Genomic DNA, 24089 nt, shown 5'->3' with positions numbered 1-24089 from the left:
GAAGTCTGGTAAAAACATTAGCTAACGAATCATTGGGAAATGCGCATTAAAAGAAATACGAATCCTGTGTGTTTCCATTAAATGTATGGACTTTGGTGAAAACTACGAACTCGCGCAAGTTTTCCGCAGAACCGGAAACAGAACAAGTCTCGCATTCTTCTTCTTCTACGTTTTCAGGTGGTTGGCAACCAGCTTGTAAATGCATTACCGCCTTCCCGACCCGGAGTGTGGATATCACCATGGAGAGAGGTGCACTACGTCAGACTTAATTCGAACATAACTGTTTCCATCCCCCGTTTTGCAAATCAGCATTTTTTTGAATCAACCAAAACCTGGTTAAAGCGAGCGTATTTTAGTTTGTGCGAATCAGGGGATTTTAATTTTAATTTTGGCGTTTCCATCATAATTTTCCGATGCGATACTTCTAGATGCGCATCTAAACAGGCTGATGGAAACATGGCTTGTGATGGATAATGGCTGAACGCTGAAATTTGCATTACTATTTTTTGCTGTTCTTTTCAGGTGAAGCAGGGAAAAGTACTGATATGCAAATGGTTAATTCAGAGCTTTCTATATCCATTTATTATTAACTGCAAGAGTTGAAATTGTGCATGTGAGACCACTTCCACAATGACTGAGATTTATAACAGAACCATGCATGCTCATGGCTTTATTACTCCCAGATCTGTCTCACATATGAAATCAGACACTTTCAGCTGTGATCAAACTGCAGCTCAGTAAAATAAAGTTCTCTCATCCACTTCCTGATCATTTCAGACTCATTTCGACTCTTATATTTAATAACCACTGGAGTTGTAGATTGTAAAGTTGCTGTGGGTTTATTACAGCCATCTCCAGTACCTACCCATTGAATTTCTAACTTGTGCCTCGTTGTGTTTCAGGACCGGTGGTTTTGGCGTCTGAGGAACAACAAGGTGCAGGAGGGTTATCCCATGCAGATCGATCAGTTCTGGAAGGGCCTGCCGCCTCGCATCGATGCTGCCTACGAGAGATCTGACGGCAAATTTGTCTTCTTCAAAGGTATGAGGAAAATATCATGTGTTCAAACAATTCTTCCACATAGTCAATGTCAGTGTATCACAGGTCTACCTGGAACTAGGCCTTTAGTCTTATAAGTGCAGACCATAAACTTCCATGACGTCACAAATCGCTCTGCTCTGTGGATTTCCATGTTGAAGCATTTTGGCCTTCACCATCTTGTTTTTCGGGAGTCAGAACATTTGGAAGCGGGAGTGGAGCTGTAGGAGTGACAGCCTGTCCCTCTAAGTGGCCGTTCCCTTAATTATGTCTAACTTTAAGCCTTTATAACTTTCAAATAGTTGAGTTATATAAAAATTCAGCCCCCATACAATTGTCATGAATTTTGAAAATAGCTACAGAGACCAAAACAGTTTTTTGTACCAGGCTGTAATTTCTGCTGTAAAGTTGGACATTTTAACATGGGGGTCTATAAGGATTGCGTGGCTTCTGGAGCCAGCCTCAAGTGGACATTGGAGGAACTGCAATTGTTGGCACTTTCATTTTGGCAATATTTTTCAGCCTCGGAGAATGTCACTTGGTCCAGACAAGGTGTTATATTTGTCAAGCAAGTGCACAACGTTCAGTGAAATTTCAGTGGCATCATTTTCAAGAATTTAAGTATGATGCAATGTGATGTGATGCGATACGATACAAGTTTGTACATTTGACTAAATAGTGAGTTTTTCCTCACAAAGCAACTCAAAAAAACAACTACTTCTTCTCACAGTCTTCTAAACCAATCACCAGTAAAAAACAAAACAAATGTTGCTATTGTACATTTCTGCAAACCACATACGTTACATTTGCACGTTATTATGCAGCAGATACATCGAAGCTCTTCAACAACACTGTGGTTAACGTGTGGTTTTGTTGAGGCTCAAAAAAAAACACTTGGGTATGGCTCAGAAAAGATCATATTTTAGCTTAAAATTGTCTTTTGGGGCACAATTCCAGCTGGAAAAGCAGCAATGTTATGTAAAATACAACTGCTTATTTTGTTCCCCTATCCCTGCTGGACAAACAGCCACGAAAAAAACACGTTTGGGGGCTAGAAGGCCAACTGACACGCAGCTGTTTTTGCTGTATGTTGGTTGTTAACAGTGGTCTGTAGCTTGGCGGGCGTCCTTCCTAAATGACACACCATCCACCAGCCCCTCCACTTCCTGATGATAAAGTCAGCTCATATACTACATCACTTAAGAAACGTTGATATGGGTATAAAACGTGTAAATGTGACATATCTGTGGTTTGCAGACACCTACAATGTCAACATTTTCTTCTGTCGACTGGGTCGAGTCTTCAGCAGAGAAACTTTTATCAAACAAATCTCCGTCTACCATCTGCTCCGGTGTTAGTAGACCCTGACCTGCTCTCAACATGCCCTCCTCCTCCTTCTGAAAATATTTTTAATAAAGTGTGAAATAGAGAATGGCACTGCGGCGGGGAGCACCCAGCCTAAAGTAATAGAATTTTAGTCCATGTATGAAACCTCCCTCATCCCCCGGGTGCTGACTGTGGAGTCACTCTCTCTGCTTCCATCTCTATCTCACTCTTTCTCACTTTCTCTGTAACACACACACACATACACACACACACACACCGACATCTTCTGATGGAGTGTCCTGCTATCGCAGCCAGCCAGGAGCAGATATTAATAGCTTTGCTCTCTCAGCTGCCGACTCTCTCACTCACACACAGACACACAATGACACAGCTCAACCAGACTGTAATACACACACAAACACACACACACACACATACACACAGTGACACATGAAGACGGCTCTTGCACACAATGTGGACACGTGTGGGCAGAACACGTGTGTGTTTTGTGTGTAGGTAATACTCTGCTCCATGAGCTCACATAGGATGACATGAAAAACTTGAAGCAGCTTTTCTGGTTCACAGGGCCTCTTTTTGAAATCTTATATTTTTACAGTGAAGATGATGTAGGAGGTGTGTTGCGCAACAACAGCACTACGAATAATCCAGAGCCTGTAAAGGCCCTTACACACCAAGCCAACGATCGGCCTTAGCTCAATGTTGAGTCTTCAGTTAGCGCCCGGGGCCCTCATCAACAATAGTCGGGTCACGCTGATTAAGCATGGTCAATCTGCGTCGGCAACTGCAGAACTTGTTGGTGAATGAAATCACCCTGATTAGCGGTTCAGCTCAGCACACAGTACAGAAACAGAAGAAACAGAAATGAGGAAAGTAAACAAAAAGCTAAAGTCAGGAGGGAGTGAACAAAAACAAACTTGTTATATAAAGTATGATTATTTTTCTTTATCCATTGAGCTCTTTAACAGAAACATTTCCTGATGGTTTGTGTTATTGTTCTCTGGTTCACAGTAAATATGCTCTGTTCTTTGAACACTGGATTGTGTTGTTAATGTGCTAACTGGCTAACTAGCGTCAAGACGGTCTTCCAGTTTCCCTTTTTTAATAACGATTACAGACTATTGCGTCTGACGCAGGCGCAGAACTTACATGCTGGTTGGCTGTTGGTTGAAGTCTTTGTGGTGTGTTCATGTGCAACATTTTGGCCAAGACATAGCCGAGGTGGGGCAACGCATCAGGGGGCTTTTGTTACTGCGAGTTCTCTGAAGCCTTTTTGGTGTGTCTTGGCCTTAAGGCATGACAGCTGAGAAGTCCTTTATACCTCTCATCAGTGGTGGAAAATAGCTGAGAACATTTACTCAAGCATTGCACTTAAGTATAATTTTGGGGTACTTCATTGAAGCACTTACATATTATGCTGCTTGAAACTTCTACTCAACATCTACACCACATTTCAGAGGGAACTCCGTTAGTAAATGTTCTGGAGCTTTTGATTGAAAAGTTTTGAATCTAAACTTTTCAGCCAACATGGCTGATTAATAATTAACATTTATAATCCTCCAGGACTGTAACATGCTGATGTTTAACCCAAACAATGTGTCATGTGACTGCAGTTGGTTCAAATCGAGGTTGAACACGTTCTCACCGCAAACGAACTGCACCAGAGTTCGTTGGTAACCAGACCGAGACCACCTCTTCAAGAAGGTCTTGGTCCAGTTGTTTTGGTGCACACCTGAGTGTGATTGCTGTGTTCACACCTGCCCAAATGAACCGCACAGAGGGAGCATACCAACTTGAGTTTGATTGAACTGAACCAAACAGAGCAGATGTGAAGGCACTTTAAAAGGGTCTATAGCCTTTGCTTATATTCCCAGCATGTTCTCAGTAATGTGTACAGTTTATTATTAAAGAAGTTTCAGCTGAGTCCAGCTGCATTAACCGCCTGGAGGAAAGCTATTAGTGTCTGTGTTTGTATTCATTGTTCCCATATGTTGTTTTTTTTTTCAGATGATGAGTACAGGCTATTAAAAGGAGTTGCTGTCAAGTCAGGCTAATTTAATTGCCCAGTAAAAGAGCTTTTATGGAGTAGTTCTATGATTTAACCAGCGGTTTTGAATCTCTCTTTATATTCTCCCTCATTTATCTTGTGAACAATAAGAAGTGGATATTTAACAAAGCTGCAGAGGAGCTGTGTAATCTGCATGGTTTTCTCAGTGAAGTAGAAAGCAGCTGCAGTGTTGTAGTACAGCGTAACCATGACTGTGACCTCACTATTTTCTGTTCTGTTTAAAAAGGAAACTTAACTCGATGTGTTTCTAAAGGTTATGTTTATGTTCTGACAGTTTAAAGGAGGTCATGTTCTTATATTGTCTGTCTGCCAGCAGGGTTTCTCTGTGAACACAGAACTTGGCAGACACATTTTGCTGATCTGGATCCTGGATTGCAACCATTAAATAATCACTTGTAAATATTAAACTAAGAGACAAAAACACTTGATTCAGCCTGTGGCTTTAAATGCACCTTAAAAAACAGAGGTTGACAATAAACTTGAGATAGTAACTGAACATTTGTATAATATGATTATAATCCTGACTCATATTTTCCCTCACCTTCCAGGAGATAAGTACTGGGTGTTTAAGGAGGTGACGGCTGAGCCTGGTTACCCTCACAGCCTGGTGGAGCTGGACAGCTCCCTCCCGAAAGATGGCATCGACACGGCTCTGCGCTGGGAGCCGGTTGGGAAAACCTACTTCTTCAAAGGGGACAAGTACTGGCGCTACAATGAGGAGAAGCGCACAGTGGACCCAGGGTACCCCAAAACCATCACTGTGTGGAAGGGAATACCGGACGCACCGCAGGGAGCCTTCATCAGCAGGGAGGGATGTGAGTATTCAGTTTGGTTTTGTCTGTGCATCACCAAACATGAGAAGTGTGTGTGTTAGAGATATCGGCCGTAGAGATGTCTGCCTTCTCCCCAATATAATGGATCTATATGGTTTAAGACTATCGGTCTTAAAATCCCGAAGGCCAACTTCTCCCAACAGCCATGAAACAGATTTACAGCAACATCATTTCACAAAAGTATTAAATTCAGCTCAGTAATAACTGTCAAAGTTCACACACAAAAGAGCTGTTTTTGCTCGTCAACCATTATTAGCTTTGGCACGTTTACGTTACATAGATTAGCGTAGCTGCTGGTGGAGTTTTCCTCCACTCATAGCTTCACAAATTACATGTATTATTTAGATTTATTCTCACTCATCGTTGGTTTAAGTCACTGCATCTCTCGACAGAACAACACAGTTGAATTTCAGTCTGCATGCACGTTTTTTCAGCTGAATATTGTTGAATAAGAGCAGCTAATGTTGGCGTAGTAAGAAGTTAGCGAGATGAGATGTCCGGCCAGGCAGGGATGTTGGACGTCCTGTTCTATCCTGTAACGGCATTGTTTTCATACGGCATGTGCTGTCAGTTGACCTGTATTTTGTCCAAAATCCATAATATTTCCACACTGCTGATTTATTCCCAAGTAAATAACATTATCGTCATCGTCTGCCTGCTGCTGTTTGATGGTGATGCAGGATTTCGAACTAAATGCGAAACCATAAGATGATGGTATGGATCAATGTTTTCACTTTGCAAATATGATATTGGATTGTTGATCACTGAATCAATATATCGATCCAGATCGATGGATCGTCACACCCCTACTAACAAAAATCCAAATAATCAGATATCCGTGTCCAGCCCTAAAAACAACTAAATGATGAGGTCACTAATCAACGAGTCAGTCAGTCAGTCAGTCAGTTAACTGCAGACAGACGGTCACTCAGCCTCTTTATGATTCATTTTATTCACATTGAATTACTTCTTCTTCAACACGCTGTTTATCCTCCGCAAGCAAAGCCGACAAACTCACACATAGTGCCCATCATCACTTCCACTTGTCGAGTCGTGACCTCATGACCTTGCAGCGACCTCAGAGGGAGTGTGTGCGTGTGAGAGAGAGATCAGAGGCGGTGACATGGTCGGTTGGGCATGGTGACTTGGTGTTAGATGAGAAGCAGTCCTGCAGGGACTTCGGAGGCAACAGACAAGTGTGTGTGTGTGAGTGTGTGTGTGTGTGTGTGTGTCCCCTTTGGCTGGATATCCTTGTTGTCATTCTCTGCCATCTTTAGTTTAGTTCAAATGTAGTTTTAATAACCTCGCTGCTGTGGAGGTGTTACTGTACAGAGAGTTACACATTCCAGATTTCAATTAAAAAGTCATTACTGAACACACATTTAAAGCCCCATCGTGCAGGAGTCATGGGGATATGTTGGCAGAAATGGAATAGAATATAATAAGTATGTTTTCTTTAGTGTTTAATCACCTAAAAATAAGAATGATTGTGTTGTTGTTACCTCAGAATGAGTGTTTATAGTGTGTCTACGCAGGGAGCAGATCTTCATTTGTGGAGATTGCCATGTTGCACCACCATGTTTCCTCAGGAGCCCAGAACGGACATTACAGAACCATTACATTACAGAAAACATCACACTGACCTGCTGATATTTAATGAAATACTAATATTAGCTAACACGTACATGCACTTATTTTAGCTTTCCATCACATCTGCCTGTGTGTGTGAGACTGTGAGACTGTGAGGTTGAATCACTTCATGTTTTCTCCCCCTCCCTCCCTCTGTCTCCCTCTCACATACCATCCCATTTGTCTCCCAGCTACAGTGTCTGTCTCACAGGCATTACATAATATTGCCCTTCAATAAAAACAACCACTGCTGGGACTGAAATACTGTAGCTGCCTGTAACCACCATGTCACAACAGAAATGTTATTGCCTCTAATGAGATTCTGCGTCACAGGGACCTGCCAGCGCTGACGGAGAGAGCTGAGGACACTGATGGATGTTTTTTAGTTAAAGAGAAAGCTTTTCTGAAAGAGTGAAGGACTGAAGTGTCTCCTCACAGTGAGCCTTTAACAGACTGAGTAAACATGGTGGAGCTCCCTGCTCGCAGTGATATCTCATGTGATTTTGCACTGAACTGGTAATTTTGAATGAATGAATGAATGAATGAATGCCCTTATTTTGAACCAACAAACAAAAAAACATAATGAAAAACAACAAGACAAAGACAACAGTGTCTGAAAAGCAGTAGGTAGAAGTAAAACTTGTATGTCTATACCCCTTTCTTACATTTCTTTTTTTAACTCATACATTATTTCAATATTAAAAAAATGTAATTTCAATAAAAGCTTCTAAACCAAAGTCTTCACAACCGGAGGTGTTCCAGCAGGAACACGATCTGAAATCATAAAGAAATTAACATCCATAACCAATATTACATTTCCCTGATGGTAGCATGTAGCTACATGTAGCACTGTATGTAATGTAAACATGCACAGTAGCGTGCCTGAAGGAGATGGTCATATAAAAATATCTGTCACAATCTGACGTCTTGAAAGGATTAAAAATCATTGAAAACAGTGTATCCAGAGCTGTATGAGGTTTTTGTGTGGTTTTAATGTATTGATGTTAATATTTACTTTGTCTCGATCACAGAAATCAACCCACTAACTTCCTTTATCTGTTCTCTTTCCTTTATCCCCTCCCACCTCCCATCTTCAGACTACACGTATTTCTACAAGGGGAAGGAGTACTGGAAGTTCGACAACCAGAAACTGACGGTGGAACCCGGCTACCCCAAGTCCATTTTACGCGACTGGATGGGCTGCGACCAGTCTGACATGGAGCACTCCGGCAGCAAGGGTAACCGCGGAGACCGACAGCTGCCCCTTGACGACGTGGACATCATGGCGACTATAAACGATGTCCCGACTACGGTCAACGCCATCGCCGTGGTGATCCCTTGCATTCTGTCGCTGTGCATCCTGGTGCTGGTGTACACGATATTTCAGTTTAAAAACAAAGGCGTGCAGCAGAACACCATGACGCAGCACTACTACAAATACCCAGTTCAGGAGTGGGTATAACAGACTTTCCTTCAAAGAGGTCAAAGTTCATGGATTGAAGGGGGTCAAGCAGTCGTCATACTGTTAGCTAGCTTCTGTTGGCTAATAGCCAAGAATGCTAGTAAAAAAAAAAAACTATGGAATGTCAATGCTGAAAGACGCTAATTGTGCTAGCTATTGATAAAAGGGCGGACACTGAAGATGCTCTGCGGGAGTAGATTTAGACGCTGGCTCAAAGTGTGTGTATGCAAGTGTGTGTGAGAGCAAGATTTGTGCCTGTCTTGTGACACAAGCACATCAGTGTAAAACAGGAAGGATACTGATTTGGGCTTTGTGCAAGACACGTGCAAAACAGACTGAGGACAGCGAGAACAAGTCCGCAAAGACTCCAGGAGGATCTGATTGGCTACGGACAGATAACACTCCTGATTTGCCCAAAACCTCCATGGCTAATACTGCGATACTGAACTTTAACTATTTCTTCTGGGACCTACAACACAACTCTCCTTCTCAGTGAAAATAAAAAGAAAGAGGATCTGGAGCAGAAAGAAGATGCTCCATAAAGCCAGACACCACCTCCAAGTTTGTTCTAACAACAACTTGTACACGTGAACTACTTCAACTATCAAGTCAGATGAAATTTAATGAAAAAAAGAAAAGAAATTGTTTCAAAATATCAAACTTGAAGATAAAATGTAGGTAGAAAGGCCATAACAAAAAGAAAACCAAGGATCTCTTTGTGGATCTCTGAATTTTATTTATTTATAGTCGTATGAGCTGAAAAACTGTCAAAGAGGACCTTTTTCTCTCTTTTTTCACCACACACACACCACACCACAAGACACATCTTCATCACCATTACAACTTAAAACACCCCTGCTTTGGTTTACACAGCTCGGACTGATTGGTTTTAGCAGGTGTAGAATAGCTGGTCATCAGCGTATAGTGATAGAATGACAGTTCAGCAGCCTTATCTCTGTCTCAACAGGCCGAACACATTTGCTTATATTTACCAAACTGCGAACAACCAGGGCTCATGTGTATCAAACTTAAAACTTCATTGAAACTTCATTATAGTATTTTGGGATGTACGATATTGGATTGAACAACTCATTTGACCAATAACTGATACCGATATCGATATATATACACTTTTTTCTCTACCTAATTTTAGTGATCATCAAGTCTCTTCTGTTGTGGATTTAACATCATATTTTGCATACATACTCTTACCGTGAGGCCCCACCAACTATGAAATACAATACTTTTCAGTGCATGTAATATTCATTTATTGTGCAAATTAAGAAAAGCATGTTTGACGATTCTTATTTTAAAGCCGATATTGGCTGATTCTGATTACATTTTGATATTATCACGCATCCCTAATTATAATAATAATAAGAAGAAGACGAAGAAGAATTTTTTAATATAGCTCTTTTCAAGCTTAAGCATAAGAGCCTTCCAGATTGAGAGATTTACAGAATAAAAATTTAAAAAATCAGAAACCCTTTAGTGAAAGGTAAAAGTGAAAAACTGAATTGAACGTTTACTCAAAATCACAAACTACAAAATAAAAGCTGCTGATTTTTTTGGTGATCATGCAAAATATCACTGGTTATGATGAGTTATACATTTGCTAATAAAGTAAAATTAATTGTAGCCCACTTTTCTTATTTTATCTGAATGCTGATTGGATATTTCTAAATATAGCAGTGCTACAAACAACAACAAAAAGTTGTATTCATTTTGTTTTTAATCATGTTCCAGTTCTTGGACACACCTTTTCTACCAGCAGCAGAATTCTTGCAGAAAAAAATTATTTAAATTTCAGGCCAATTTCCTTTTAATTCAATTCTGTTTATATATTATATCAGCCTGTTCTCACTCAACGCATCAAATACTGCTGTTTTGTCAGTGTTGTTGGCGGTATGATACGCACCAGGCAACTATTGTAGTATGAGGAGCAAGAAACTCTGGACTTTTGCCCGGTAGCCCACTGTTCGTTTCCCTGTGAAACAAAAGTCAGCCAAGTTATCTGAGTTTGTTTTTCAACAATGTTTTGTGCTAGCATGTGTAGCATGCTATGCTAATGACACTTGTAAAAACTAGGGCTGCCCCTTAATAGTCAACCAGAGAGGTCAATAGACAAAAAGATTTCATTGGTCGCTTGGTCAAAAAAAAAAAAAGTGAAACTCTGTTAGGAGCTGGGTCTTGTCAAAATAAATCCAAACCTATATGACTGGAGCATGTGGGAATTTAATTTGAAAGGACAGACACAGGAAGTGTCCACGCTCAGTGGTCAGACAGGAGTCAGGTTAAAACTTCCTTGAAGCCAAACCATGATGGTTTTTTCCAAACTTAACCACAGAGTTCTGTTGCCTAAACTCAAGGAAGTAAACTTAACATACAAAGTGTTTTACCTACGTTGTAGTTTTACTTTGAAAAATACTATGCATGTAACAAGCAGAAACTGAACATTTCCTGTGAAAACTGAAGTTTATTTTTAAAAGCCGGGATGCATGTAAGGAGCATTAAGTAACACGCCTTCCCACAACATCCAGAGCAGACGCAGGAGGGTACATAGCATGTCATATTTAGGCGTGTAGGTCCACTGACAGAGCGCTGGTATTTAACGAGTTGTGATGAGAACTTGTTGACTATATATTTATGAAACTGATATTAATTTCACATTAACTGCTGCTTAAGGTATCAAGATGTCCACACAAAAAGAATGAGGCTTTTGAACACATGAAATTATGTTTTTGATTTTTTTTTTTCTTTAAGAATAAACACTGACAGTTGTCGGCTCGTCCTGCTCTGCAGATGCACGATTTGTGATTAGTGAGTTCAGACTTAAATGTTACACTTTGCTCTAAGTAGGAGTAAGTGTCCTGATAAATGTGCCTGAACGCTCACACTCAGCAAAGAACTTTTTTAATCCTGGATTGGGTCTTAAGTGTAGTTCTTAGAACTTTGATAAATACGAGCCCTGAGCTGAACTAGTTAGTTTGTTAGTCCGTTCTTATCCTCATCTTTGTATTTCTCTCTTTCCACGCTCGAGCGCAGCCACAGGCTCCTCAAGATGCTCAAAGTATAAAATATAAAGAGAAATTAAAAGGACAGGGAGGGTTTGAATACAGGAAGGCAGAGGGGTCGGGGGGGGTGGGGGGGTGCACAGAGGATATATGTGGGTCTGTATTAGTATGCTGTCTGCGCCGCCGCGACATCGACCAAGCTTAATGAAGTACTTCTGTTCACAAAGCTCTAATAGGGGCTACTCGCCCTCCATATCCCTCGCTTTAATCCGACTGTCCTCCCTCTGTCTTTTCTCACTGTCCTCTTGTAATTCTTCCCATCCATCTGGCCTCTCCTCTCTCAGTCTGTTCCTCCTCTCCCTCTATTTATAATCTTTCCTTCTTTTACCATCTCTTTCCATCAGCGCTGCTCTCCCTCTCGTCTTTCTTTACGTCTTTTGATGTTCAGCATCTCAGTTTTTTCTATCAATGCACCATCTGCTTTCATTATGATTTAATAAGTGCTTTTATTGGTGGTTTGAACTAAGGAGCTTGTAATTCATCTCCAGTTTTGTCAAAAAAGTGCCAAAATTTCGAGTTGTCTTTGGATTTAATTGCTTGACTTCTACTTGTCGACACATTTTAAACACACTTTGTGTTGCTTTGTGTGTGCTGAGGAACATCAACTCAAGTTTCAATTTACAACGACCTGTAAAAGGGAACAGTTGTAAAATACATTAGATAAGATCATCTAAAGCCCTGTTTCCTCCGAGCAGTACAGAACAGTTCAGTTCGGTACGCTTCTTTTTCTGTTTCCACAGTGAAAAGTTGTGGATGGTACCGACAGAAGCGTTCCTTACCGTCCCCATTTTTGGTCCTCCCTCTGCTGGGGTACCTAGCACACAGATCTGGTTCGGAAAGGTGCTAGAAACCCTGCAGTCTGATTGGTCAATCGCAGACGGTCACTCTGCGGGGCTTAATTTTGACTCGAATGGCTGAGGTGTCAGGTTTGGTCACTTTTCCCGTCTTTGATGGAAACGATCAAACACTCTTTACAGAAAAAAATGCATTTTCTGTTCTCATCACATTGGGCCTTTTTAAAAAAACATGAACTCACTGCAGTTTACCAACCCAGTCGCCAGGAAAAATGTTGGCTTTGTGCGTTTCTGCAAACCCCTGACACGTTAGGTTTACATTTGCACAATGGTGGGTAGAGTACTGAAAATCTGTACTCAAGTAAAAGTACAATCACTCCCATGAAAAATGACTCAAATAAAAGTTTAAAAAAAAAAAAAAGGTGCCTGGTCAGGGCGACCTTGAGGTCACAGCCCAGGTTCGATTCCGACCTGTGGCCCTTTGCTGCTTGTCATCCCCTGTTTCTCTCCCACCTTTCCTGTCCATCCTTAGCTGTACTATCAGTTAAAGACAAAAAGCCCATAAAAATAATTTTAGAAAAGTACCTGGTTAATAAATTACTCAAAGCACGTTACTTTCCATTTTGGTATTTTTTGGGTGTGCAGGCCGATGGAAAATGTTATGTTTTAACCAAAACACACAGGTGGGAGGCAATGATTTCTACTGCTATTATGAAAGTTAAACGTTGAACTCTGCATTATCAGGTTAACTGCTTTCTAAAGCACACCAATTTAAAAGCCCAACAGACCACCAGCTACAAGTTAAGTTAATGTCATTATCATAACATTAAAGATGAACGTTATGCATGACAAATTAACATAGCTAACGCTAGGTAGCTGACTATATTTTCACTTACAGTTTGTGCAGCTTACTTCACTGTGATTGCAAATCAGAAGAGTTTTTAAGAGCGAAGGTCTCAGTGTTTTCTGGGAGCCACAGCAGCAATTTTTTAGACTGTGGTATAAAGAGCGTGGCCAGATGTGGTCAGGGATTGTCTCTGAGAGCTGCCTCTTGCTCTGGGTTTTGCTCCGTCATCATCGCATCGTGGTTAAAAGACAGCTGGTGCTTCTCTTTCCTCCAGACAGCTGGCAACTCAGCATCTGCAGTAAAGCTTCTCCTCCACTCCCCTACACTTGATCCCCAAATTTACATCAGACTTGTCTTTAAGAAGGTATAAAGTGGTAAAGTAACAAGTAGATTAGGGGCTAAAAATATGCTAGAGTAAGGAACAGAAATACAGTTTTTAAAAAAGGTACATAAAAATTATTTGTTCCTTTAAAAAAAAATCATTTTTTACTTGTGTATTACTTGTAATGTGTTACTACTTACCTCTGTATTTGCACATTTTTATATGGCACATTTATTAAAACTTTGTTTCACTGTGGTTAATGTTTGGTTATGTTTAGGCACAAAAACCACCATGGTTAGGGAAAGACCATGTTTTGGCTTAAAATACTAAATTTGGTGGTACAAACACCTAGCAAGCTGGGAATCACAGCCATGCAACTCTGAGTCCACAGTGAGGAGGAAATCCACAAAGACGGCAACACTCTTTCCCAGACATCATCACAGCTCATCTCCGCTGCAGCTTGCTGGTCTGTTTACAGTGGCGTTGTGCTAGCCTACGTCACACGTTTCCTTTACTCTGATTGGTTTTCCATCTTTCCAATTGCGTGAAGGGGCACTTTGAGTGACAGCCGTTGATACCGCCCCTCGGGAAAAGAGGAAATGTACACTCCGTGTCCAGACCCATTTGCGTTTTGCGAATTGGGTCTGGACACGCCAGGCTAACAAAAAGCAGCCATATCTCAGTAAACAAACAACTTATTTTCTCGCCTAAAAAAATGCAAGAAAAAACAGCAACAGTTTCCACAATCACCCATGGCAGGTGCCCTAAAAAGCTGCTGAAAACACAGCAACTAAACTAAACCAGTTTTGTAGTCTGCACCTTGGCAGGTGTCTCGCCAAACTGACACCCCATCCACCATCCCCTCCACCTCCAGATGACAAGGTCAGCTCGTATACCAGGTCACTTTAGAAACACTGATTTGACACGTATGAAACAGTCCAAGGTAACAAACAGTGCCAACATTTTTTTTTTCTGGTGACTGAGTTTAACGTTGGTATGTTTTTCAGTATTTTCTGGAAAATTTGGATGTTTTAAACAGCTGTGATTTCGGGATGCCTTCATGTGAAGTTCATGTGTTCAACTTTGATGAAGAGATTTGTCCAGCTGAATGTGTAGGAGGAGCAATGCGCGCTCAAAGACGGTAGATGTGAGTCACCTTATGTAACAATCAACTGACGATCCTCAGCACATCCTCTGAAACAGCAGCACTGCAGTTCTAACTGAGCATGCTTTATTTAAATACACAAGCTGCTCATTTAAATGTCATTAACTCCGATATGACTCATAATGGTTCACTCAGAGGCCAGTCGGCGCCCCAGAGGGGGTTTGGAGTCCCCCATACATGACCTCCTGCCACAGGCTGGGAATCACTGTGGCAGGGCGGGTTGGGACATCCTGACTGAGTCACTGTTTATTCAGATTGTCGGGATGGTTTTCAGCTTAAGATTTAAATTCTTCTCTTTGGATTGAGATGAGATTATTAACTACTACAAAATCCATATATATATATATATATATATATATTTCCACATATCCACACAATAACAATGCAGCAGGGTGCAGTGAGTCTTTGCAAATCGTTCTCAGAGCTACTTTACATTTAGAAGAGCACATAATGTCTGCCTCTGTACATCTCCCTCCCCTGCCCTTGTTCTTGTTCTCATTCGCTCAGCTTTGTACCTTACTCACCGAGCTCCCTGTCTTGCAGTAATTGAATGTGTTCTCGCCGCATATCCGTGCAATTACTTGCTGCTGTCGAGAGCAATTCAGCACACGCAGCATTCAGCACAAATCGATGTCGTTCAATATCCCTACAGCGCTATTTTGACTCGGGCTAAAAAAAAACAACAAAAAAAACGCACATTTGTTCCTTGAGGGTGTCCAATAAACACAGAACAAGACATTCTGCTTCTTTTACCTTTAAGCCTATATGAAGCGTAGACACTGTGTCTGCTGGGAGGGTTGTGAGAGTTTGTGGAAACATGAATGTCTGTCTTTAGAAAATTGCCTATTGGACAGAACTTGTCTTTCTCCTTGTGTTTGCTCAGCTCGAGCGTGAAGGTCTGGACAAAAGAAAATGCATTTGATCAAAACTGAAGTGAGTAAAGTTGAAAAGTTGCATTCCAAAAGGAGAATTTTAAACATTTGGGAGATATTAAGGATTACGTGCAGGGCTGCAACTAATGGCTATTTTCGTCATTGATAAATCAGATGATTATTTTCTCAATTAATAGATTCATCATATCCAGCTGCGACAGTGTCTGTCTGTCTGTCTGTGGGCAGATTTTTGTCAACACAATAATGTCAAAACTGTGCAAGATGCAGTTGAGATCAAAGTGAAGGCCGAGTTTGAAGATGGTGCGGTCCGAGCAAGGGGGCCAAAATTCAGCTATTGGCCCCCGTCACTTTACACCCATTGCCAACATTCGCTTTAAGGGCTCATTTATTCTCCCTTTACGTTGGAGAATAGATGCGTCAGTTTCAAATGTTGAAAACGTCACTTCGGGTCAAAGGTCACTGTGACCTCACAAAACATATTTTTGGCTATAACTCAAGAATTCACATGCCAGTGATGACAAAAATTCACACAAATGTCTAAGAGGATAAAATGTCATGACTTTTAATATCCAAAAGGTTAAAGGTCAACTTCACTGTGACATCATAATGTTCTGCATAAACATGTCGTATCTCAGGAACAGAAGGGGAGACATTTGCTCAGATACTGAATTGGTAACTCTAATCTTGAAACTGTGCTGATTGTATAGATCTTCTGTGTGTGAAGCATCCATGTTTTCACTGACATGGATGGAGACTCAGAGAAACTTTAATATTTCACAGAGGCAAACAACCACAAGGCGGTAATTCTACTTTGAAATATTCATCGATGAACTGCTTCTTTCACAGACGACGTCCATCACTTTGGAATGAAACCTTTCAACTGAGATTAATTCACAACTTCAGAGTTATTAACCAGACTGTGTAATGTGATGGGAAATGAAGCCTCTGTGTTTACGTGCAGTAAAACTAGCGTTGATGTGGAGTTATGTGGGATGATAATGACACTGAGAACTGTAGCCAGTAGTAGTTTAGAAAGGCTCCATTTTTTGGACTGTTTATCTCAATATATCACTGTGTTATGTTTTAATTTGTGGATTGTCTTCCTTAATTTTCTGACGGAAAACACTCTACAGGTCAAGCTGATTATTTTACACTTTTATTGATGAAAATCAGGTTTTCTGCTGTTGTGCACTTCGTAGACGAGACAGGCAAAGAGGTGGGTGGACATTATGGGCTCTTTGGTTGTCAGCTGTGTGGCGTCTCTGCTGGACGCTGGTGCACACACTGTAAATATAGTCGCGCTCCAGGCTCGCTGTGAAGCATTGCTGGTTTGTTACTGCGTGATTTAACATGAGAGATGAGGCGAGGGGAGAGCTTTCCCTCAGGGTGGGAAACATTTCACCGAGCTAACGAGGGGTCTCCATACCACTTCAACATATGTAATAATAATATCATCTAATTCATCTCACTCACTCTCGCCATCATTGTTGTTCTTGGTGCTCATTTATAATGTAAATGACAGAGGTGCAGTTGTTGCTGAAAATAGCTCTCGTACAGGATTACTACTTAACTTCAGTGTTGCTATCAGGTACTAAGTGTTGGTTTTACAGGCAGATTAAACCTCCATTCATCTCCTTATATGTTGCAAGCCGCTGAGTCGCTGCACAGATGCAATCGGGGATTAAGTGCCTTGCTTCGCGGCACTTCAGCAGTCGATGTTGAGGGAGAGAAGAGCACCTCTCACGCAGTTCCTCATGCTGATTTATACAGTGGTTTTTAGAGCAACTTTCTGGTTGGTTGCTTTTTTCTTTTTTTGATTTTTTTTTTTTTAGGCTCCTGCCGCCCCGATGTTGCTTTGACGACGAATGACTCCTCTTCTCACATCATCCTCATCGGGTTACAGTGGTTATGTTAAAGGTTGCTGAATGGCCTGCAGTACTTAAAAGCTTCTTTGCAAATGACGTCATACACCGGTGCGTTGTCCAGATGGAGGGCAGGTAACTGGAGGCAAAGACTACAAACACGGCAGTAATGCCTGTGATTTGTGCTGTTCCAATCAATCAAATTAGGAATGACAAGGGTCGCTTTAAGTCCTGAAAAAGCACGTAAATGGGGACGTTTTTTTTTTTAAAAAAATAGTCTCATACCTCTTTTCCACCAACATGGAATTGGTTACCGCACCTAATTTTGAACCATTCAGAACATTTTGACCAAAAATTAATTGGTTTGAAACCTAAAAAAGTTGCCTCCCAGCTGAAACCAAAAAACGTGACAACATCACTGGGCGTGTCATGTTCTACAGGTTGGAACGACAGGATGGAGAAGGCAACAATAAACTGAATGAAGTGAGAAATCATTGGGGGGAACGCGCGCAGCAGTCTCATTGATCGTTGGTTCGTGCCCGTTTTTGGATCAAAACAAATATCTGAGATAACAGAACAGAGGTTTGCAGGTATTCAAAGCGATGCGCCATCTTGCTATTACTGTTTACTTAAGTTGTGCATTGTGCAACGTCCTCAGTTGATGACACATCGTTGATTACTCTGGCTCTGATCAAATCTGGTGGAAACACTGGTTCACTGGATAGTACCAAGGTCCCAAAAGTCCTGAAAGGAACCAGTTCAAGAACCAGAACTGATCTGGTGGAAATAGAGTATGAGACACAGCAGCACATGTGGATGAAAAACCTCTGTCTTCAGTCTGGAGGAGCAGAGTTAACTAATCTTAAATGTTAAAACGTGGGGAAAAAAAGACGTTACAACGTGCTGTGAGAACTTCTCCATGTTTTTAGCCACGACCCTGATTTTTAACAGCGTTTCACCAGACGTCTGGGAACTGTTGACCTAGCAGGTAGAAAAGAGCAGCTAAAGTTGGCTAACGTTAGCAAGTAATGTTAGCCTGACAGCATTTCACCAGACCTCTTGGAACTGTTGACACCTGGTAGGTAGAAAAGATCAGCTAAAGTTAGCCAATGTTAACAAGCAATGTTAGCCTTACAGCGTCTTACCCGACATCTGGGAACGTTTGACACCTGGTAGATAGTAGCTAAAATTAGCTAACGTTAGCTAGTAATGTTAGCCTGACAGCAGTGCATCCATGTAGAGAGTTGAAATTTAAAAACCAGCTATACTCAAGCACATTTACTGACCTGGCCAAGAAACAAGATGGCAGTTGTTTTAGTTGTGGACCCAACTGTACATAAAAGAAATTGAGTCTACTAGCTTCGCTTTCATCGGCTTACCGTGTAATGTTAGTAACGTTAGAAACGTAACGTAGGGACGAGGTTATTTGTTATGACGATCGTGTGCACACCGGGCAAATCAATGAAGTTATAGGCAGAAATCGGTTTTCTCAGTTTTGTATGATCACATCCGTCATGAGTTTCAATTTTCTGACAATACTGCTGTCTGCAGGTTCATCCACCTCTTTTATGTAGTCACTTTTTGCCATTTCCAGTTCACCCAGTATATGGACTTATCACTTTCTGCCCTCCATCTGAATTTTGCACGTCATAAAAGTCATGTGATTGCAAACAAGCTAACAGAGAGTGAAATCTGTTGACTTTTAAGTGTGGTGAACAGGTAAAACTTTTACCTGAAAAAAATCTCTACTCAGACACGTTTAAATAATGTGCTCTGTAAAGAGACGCCACCTCCATTTAACCCTCTGAAAGAAAAGTCTGAAACTGTGTATATATTTACTGAGAGAGAAATAGCAGTTTACAAAAGTACAGTGTATTACAGCAGATGTCTGTTTGTGGAAATGGAGGATAAGAAGGGTACTTGAAGAAAACATACTGTCGTGATTTATTGTCGCTATTCATATTACTTATGGTACACACATAAAGAAAAAAATATATGTACATGAGATTTATGCGGACACTGTCTGTCCACCGCTCTTCTGTTTGAAACGTATTTATTCAAATCGGTTTTGTACATGTCACGGGGGGCAAAGGGTCCTCTGAAGATTTGCATCTTTTATGGTTATTGTACACAGACCTGGGACAAACTGGCCACTGTCGCCACCTCCCACCACTCAATCCTCATCTTTCCCAGTGCCACATTCCTCCTCTTTGGCCATATCACTTACTGTGTGTCCATCATGTAAACATTATTTTAAATTTAAGAGTAATGGAGGAGCGTTGTTTCCACTGTGGCAAGCACAAAAGTTCAGAAAAAAAATACAGTTCAGCTCCACAGTTTTACTCAGAAAAGGAGCACAGGAGCTGATCTTGGTGGTGCATTCACCTCGCGGCCATTTTGTCCCAGGTCTGGTGACGTTCTGGTGGCTTTGGACAACAGTGAGTTGCCTTTAAAGGTAGACTTAGTTATCTGATATCGCCACTCCCAAACAGGGGTGACATTTGCCAAGGATGTTACCTCTGCATTATCATAAATTCAGAAAAACTATTTCACACCTTCAACGCATTATTTCAGTCCCAACACAGTGATGCAGATTTGTCTTTTAGATATAGAAACATTTGTGGAAGTTGCTGTGGACATCTTATTTTACATTTCCTGTAGTTTCCTAATATTTTCCTTTAAAAAAATAATGTAATTGTTGAAAGGTTAAAGACAAATTTTAATGAAATGGACAGTGTTGAGCTGGGGCACTTTCAGTTTATTCCAACTGATCAGTGTCATGAGCTTCTTTTACCAAAGTTTATTTTACACAGAGCTAAATAAAAGACGAACATAGAGTTAGAGATGACTGTTATGAACAGATATATTACAGCTAGACAAATTTATTTTGATATTCAGTCTAAAAAACATGCAAGCTTGCCCTCTAAAGCTGGGGTAGGTAGTTTTACTTTGGTGTCATTGCGCAAAAGTCCCATAATAAGCTTTGATCATATTATAATTCTAGTAGAAAGAGAGAAAACTAGACTTCTGCACGTCCTCTTTGCTCTGTTTTCAGACTTTGGTCAGTCTAGCCTGTGACAGAGGACTTTAGCCAATCATAGGTCATTTCAGAGAGAGGGCTTTCCTATTGGCTGCTAATGATGCTAATAGGTTAGCCTTCTGCTAATCAGCACTAAAGGCTCACAGGTGCAGCTTCAAGTTCATGTTTATGTTGCTAACGTTTGCTAGGGCCTCAAATCGCATGGTGCTTCTTAGAGTCAAGGATTCTTTCTTGGTAGGACGGTCCTTCCAAGTCGGGTCCTACAGAGGCTAGGCATGACTCCTTCCTAGCATTCGGGTAACACACATCGGAACAGCTCAGCAAGTGTCCAGGTCATTGAAAAGACCCCGCTTTCAATTCTGGCAAATCATGCGCAATGAACTGTGGGCACTTCATGCCTGCTGAGGATACACAAACGCATTCTTCAAAATTCTCAGAATGAAGGTCTCGGTCCTCTGTAGAATTCGAAGGATCCTTGACATTGGAACAAGTCTTTTGGTGGGATTCGATAGCATAGCCTGATTGAAATTCAGCCATTTAAGGATCCTTCCTTGACTTTGCGAAGCACCGACAGTGTTTCCTCCACCTCTCTCCCCGCTGATACAGACCACCGTGCCAGGAGGCGAGAGTGGGCAGCAGCTCCAAAGACAGACCTCCAGTCAGCAGTCGCAGCATCCTGAATCCAACCAGTGCAAACCCTAGCTCGGGGGATTGGACAGCCCAGACTCCCTGCGAATCAGCAAACTTTCTGTTGCTGCCATTACACAGGTTCAATCCATCACTGCCACTAGCCACCAGCCTGCTGTGACACCCAGTGCTGGGGGGTTTGTGTTGGCCGAATCAAGTCATGACAGAGCCGCTGCCCACTCCCCTCCCGGGGAAATAGTCCACAGTGGTGGGGAAAAAGGCGGAGGGACCATGGGGTGGCTAGCTAACTAATTCTTGTCTAATTTGTGGTCCAATAAACAGAGAGAGGGCTTTACAGTTAAATAAGATTGAATAAATCAATGTATGACTTACTGGGTTACTGTATGAAGCATGCACATGCCAGTTGTTTTCTGGTGGGAGGGGCTTAGGAAAGAGAGGGCGGAGCTGCAGGATTAGGGTGTATTTTCAGTTTTTTGTTTGTTTTTTGGCCTCTTCCAGATTTCAGCCTACCCCAGCTTTAATACAAGCTAATGTAATTATTAATGTATCTAGGTTACTTTAGCCTCCTGTTAAAGTGTATTTATTCTAGGCTACAGCTGCTTTAGAAAGCTACATCCAAGACCAAGAATGGCAAGAGAAAATAAAAACTCTTTTCACACTGTCCACGGGTTTGTTTAAATAGTTAAACATTTACCGCTCACTCTGATGTCACTGCTGCTTTGGGTCCATCCACTGTGTTAAAACTAATTTCTTATTCCTGAAATTTCTTATTCCTGAAATGGTTTTAGATCTAAAATTCACAACTTTTGGTGCATCCATACAAATTCCAGCTAAAACAGAACAAACTCGTCTCTGGCAAACGTTGCTGTGAGTTTGGAGTGTGGCGTCACGTGGCTAAGTCTTCCTTTAACTTGCCTGTTGTTGCCTTTATATTCTAACATTCTTATTTCTTAAAAAAATATACGTAGGTGAATAAAAACATATCAAAGGTAGTCTGGGCAGACTTTTTGAAGTAACAAGATATATCGAAGTTCTTTGGATAATATCAAAACTACTACTACTACTACTACTTGTAGGGAGATTTTATCAGATATAGCTTTAAGAGAGATTCAATTCAGTTAGTTTTTCTTATAAAGAAAAAGAGTTTTCTGTAAATACTTTTTGATTTTTGTTTGGTTTTGGGTTTTTTGACTAAATGGGTTGATTATAAAATCAAAAAGAAAAAAATCTGGCTCACTTCTTTACATGCAAGACGATGCACCGTTTTGTTTGAGGATTTTTTTATAGAGTCATCACGTCGTCCTCTCCAGTCGGACAGCAGATATCAGCTCATGTAAATATGAAGACCAACAAAAGCTTTTGAAAAGCTTTGTATTTTTATTTCTCTTATTTAAGATGAAAGTCATCATCCTTTGCACATAATGTTAAACCATTTTTATGACGATGCTTATATTGAATAGGCATGTTTATGTTTATGACTTAAGAAGATTATTCTGTAATTCCAGTTTTTATTTCTAACAAGACAAAGTTTGATTATTTAAAATGCTAACATGACTGGAGCAGAGATTTTTTTTTTTCTATGTTTGGTTGGTTTTACTGTCCCACGCCAATTATATACCAACAACACCATGCTCTGTTAACAATGAAATGTCAATAAAAGTGAAAACTTCATTGTGTAATAAGTGTTTTTCATTGAGTGGATGGCACATGTGCACATCATTTCAGTTATCCAAAAAATTCAGATCTCCTGTCTTTGGATTCAGTTTGTTGTCGCCTCTTACTGAACTAAAATATCTAAATTATCTTCATGTTCAGCCTACTTTCAAAGATAGTATATGATAGTATACTGTCTTCCAATTAGGCCTCTTGCTACCATAGAACTTACTTAACCATCAGACTCAACAAAAAGTATTAGTCCCAAATTTTCTCCCTGGACACGATCTACATAATTGCTGTCACAGTGTGCACTTCCAGCATGCCATACATGCCACTCTCTCAGTTAACCCCATTAACCCCACCTCTCCACCACACCTACCTGCCAGCCAATCACCTGTCCACACATCTCCTGCTCCTGCTGGTCCACCACACCCACCTCATCAAGCCAGCTCCACTCACCTGTAAACACTCCAGCTTCACAGACTCTGGTTGCCAGATTGTTCTGTGTCATCCTGTGCAAGACTTTCCAGCGTGTGTTCCCAGACTGCTTTATCATTGCCCACCTCGCCTGCCCCTGACTCTCCTGCTTCGTCTGATCCCTGGTAAACCACTTGGCCTTCTGTGGCTGCACATTCCGCCTTTGTATGTGTGCTGTGGCATCCACTCATCATCACTGCTGGTTCCTCAACTCCTCGCCCGCTTACAGTCAAGTACTCACAGGTGTGTTGGCTTTCCTCGTGTGTACACCTGATACCGGACCTTCTGCTCATCTGATATTGTCTCTCATCTGCTCCCTCACAAAACTGCTGCTCACTATTGAACTGTTTGCTGCTTGTGTGCATCCAGTGGACACTGGTGACTCACCTGCTCAAATTAATCTTCAGGTTTCCAGCTTTCAGGTGATGTACACTCACTGGCCACTTTATAAGTTACACCTTGCTGGTACCAGGTTGGACCCCCTTTGCCTTCAGAACTGCCTTAGTTCTTGGTGTCATAGATTCAACAAGGTGCTGGAAACATTCCTCAGACTTTGGTCCATATTGACATGATGACATCACACAGTTGCTGCAGATTTGTCGGCTGCACATCCATGATGAGAATCTCCCATTCCAGCACATCCCAAAGGTGCTCTATTGGATATTATATTATGTCAGACTAGTTCCAGCCTAGTCAGACAAGCATGAACTGAAGAAGCCTCTTGGATAAGAGGTGAAACGTCTTCTAAGACAAAACCAAGTCCAGTTGCGTTCAATTCAATTGCCTTGAGACTTCTATTGTCCAGTTTTGGTGAGAAAACCCGTGTGAATTGTAGCCTCAGTTTCCTGTTGTTAGCTGACAGGAGTGGCACCTGGTGTGGTCTTCTGCTGCTGTAGCCCATCTGCTTCAAGGTTGGACAAGGTGTTGTTGCTTCAGA

General features: G+C 41.2%; 1 protein-coding gene across 1 annotated transcript in view; it reads left to right on the top strand.

The window, feature by feature from the left end:
• mmp24 (matrix metallopeptidase 24) overlaps positions 1-9766 on the top strand; it is a 109645-nt gene extending 99879 nt beyond the window's left edge. Inside the window, exons 8-10 of the mRNA XM_033625871.2 lie at positions 903-1041; positions 4999-5265; positions 8010-9766. Of these exons, the coding sequence (XP_033481762.2) occupies positions 903-1041; positions 4999-5265; positions 8010-8374 (771 nt within the window). The 3' untranslated portion in view covers positions 8375-9766. The remainder of the gene's footprint in view (positions 1-902; positions 1042-4998; positions 5266-8009) is intronic.
• The last annotated feature ends 14323 nt before the right edge of the window (positions 9767-24089 follow it).

Source organism: Epinephelus lanceolatus, chromosome 1 (assembly GCF_041903045.1).
Source record: "Epinephelus lanceolatus isolate andai-2023 chromosome 1, ASM4190304v1, whole genome shotgun sequence".
Classification (NCBI taxonomy): Eukaryota; Metazoa; Chordata; class Actinopteri; order Perciformes; family Serranidae; genus Epinephelus; species Epinephelus lanceolatus.
This window is presented reverse-complemented; position numbering and strand designations above follow the sequence as displayed.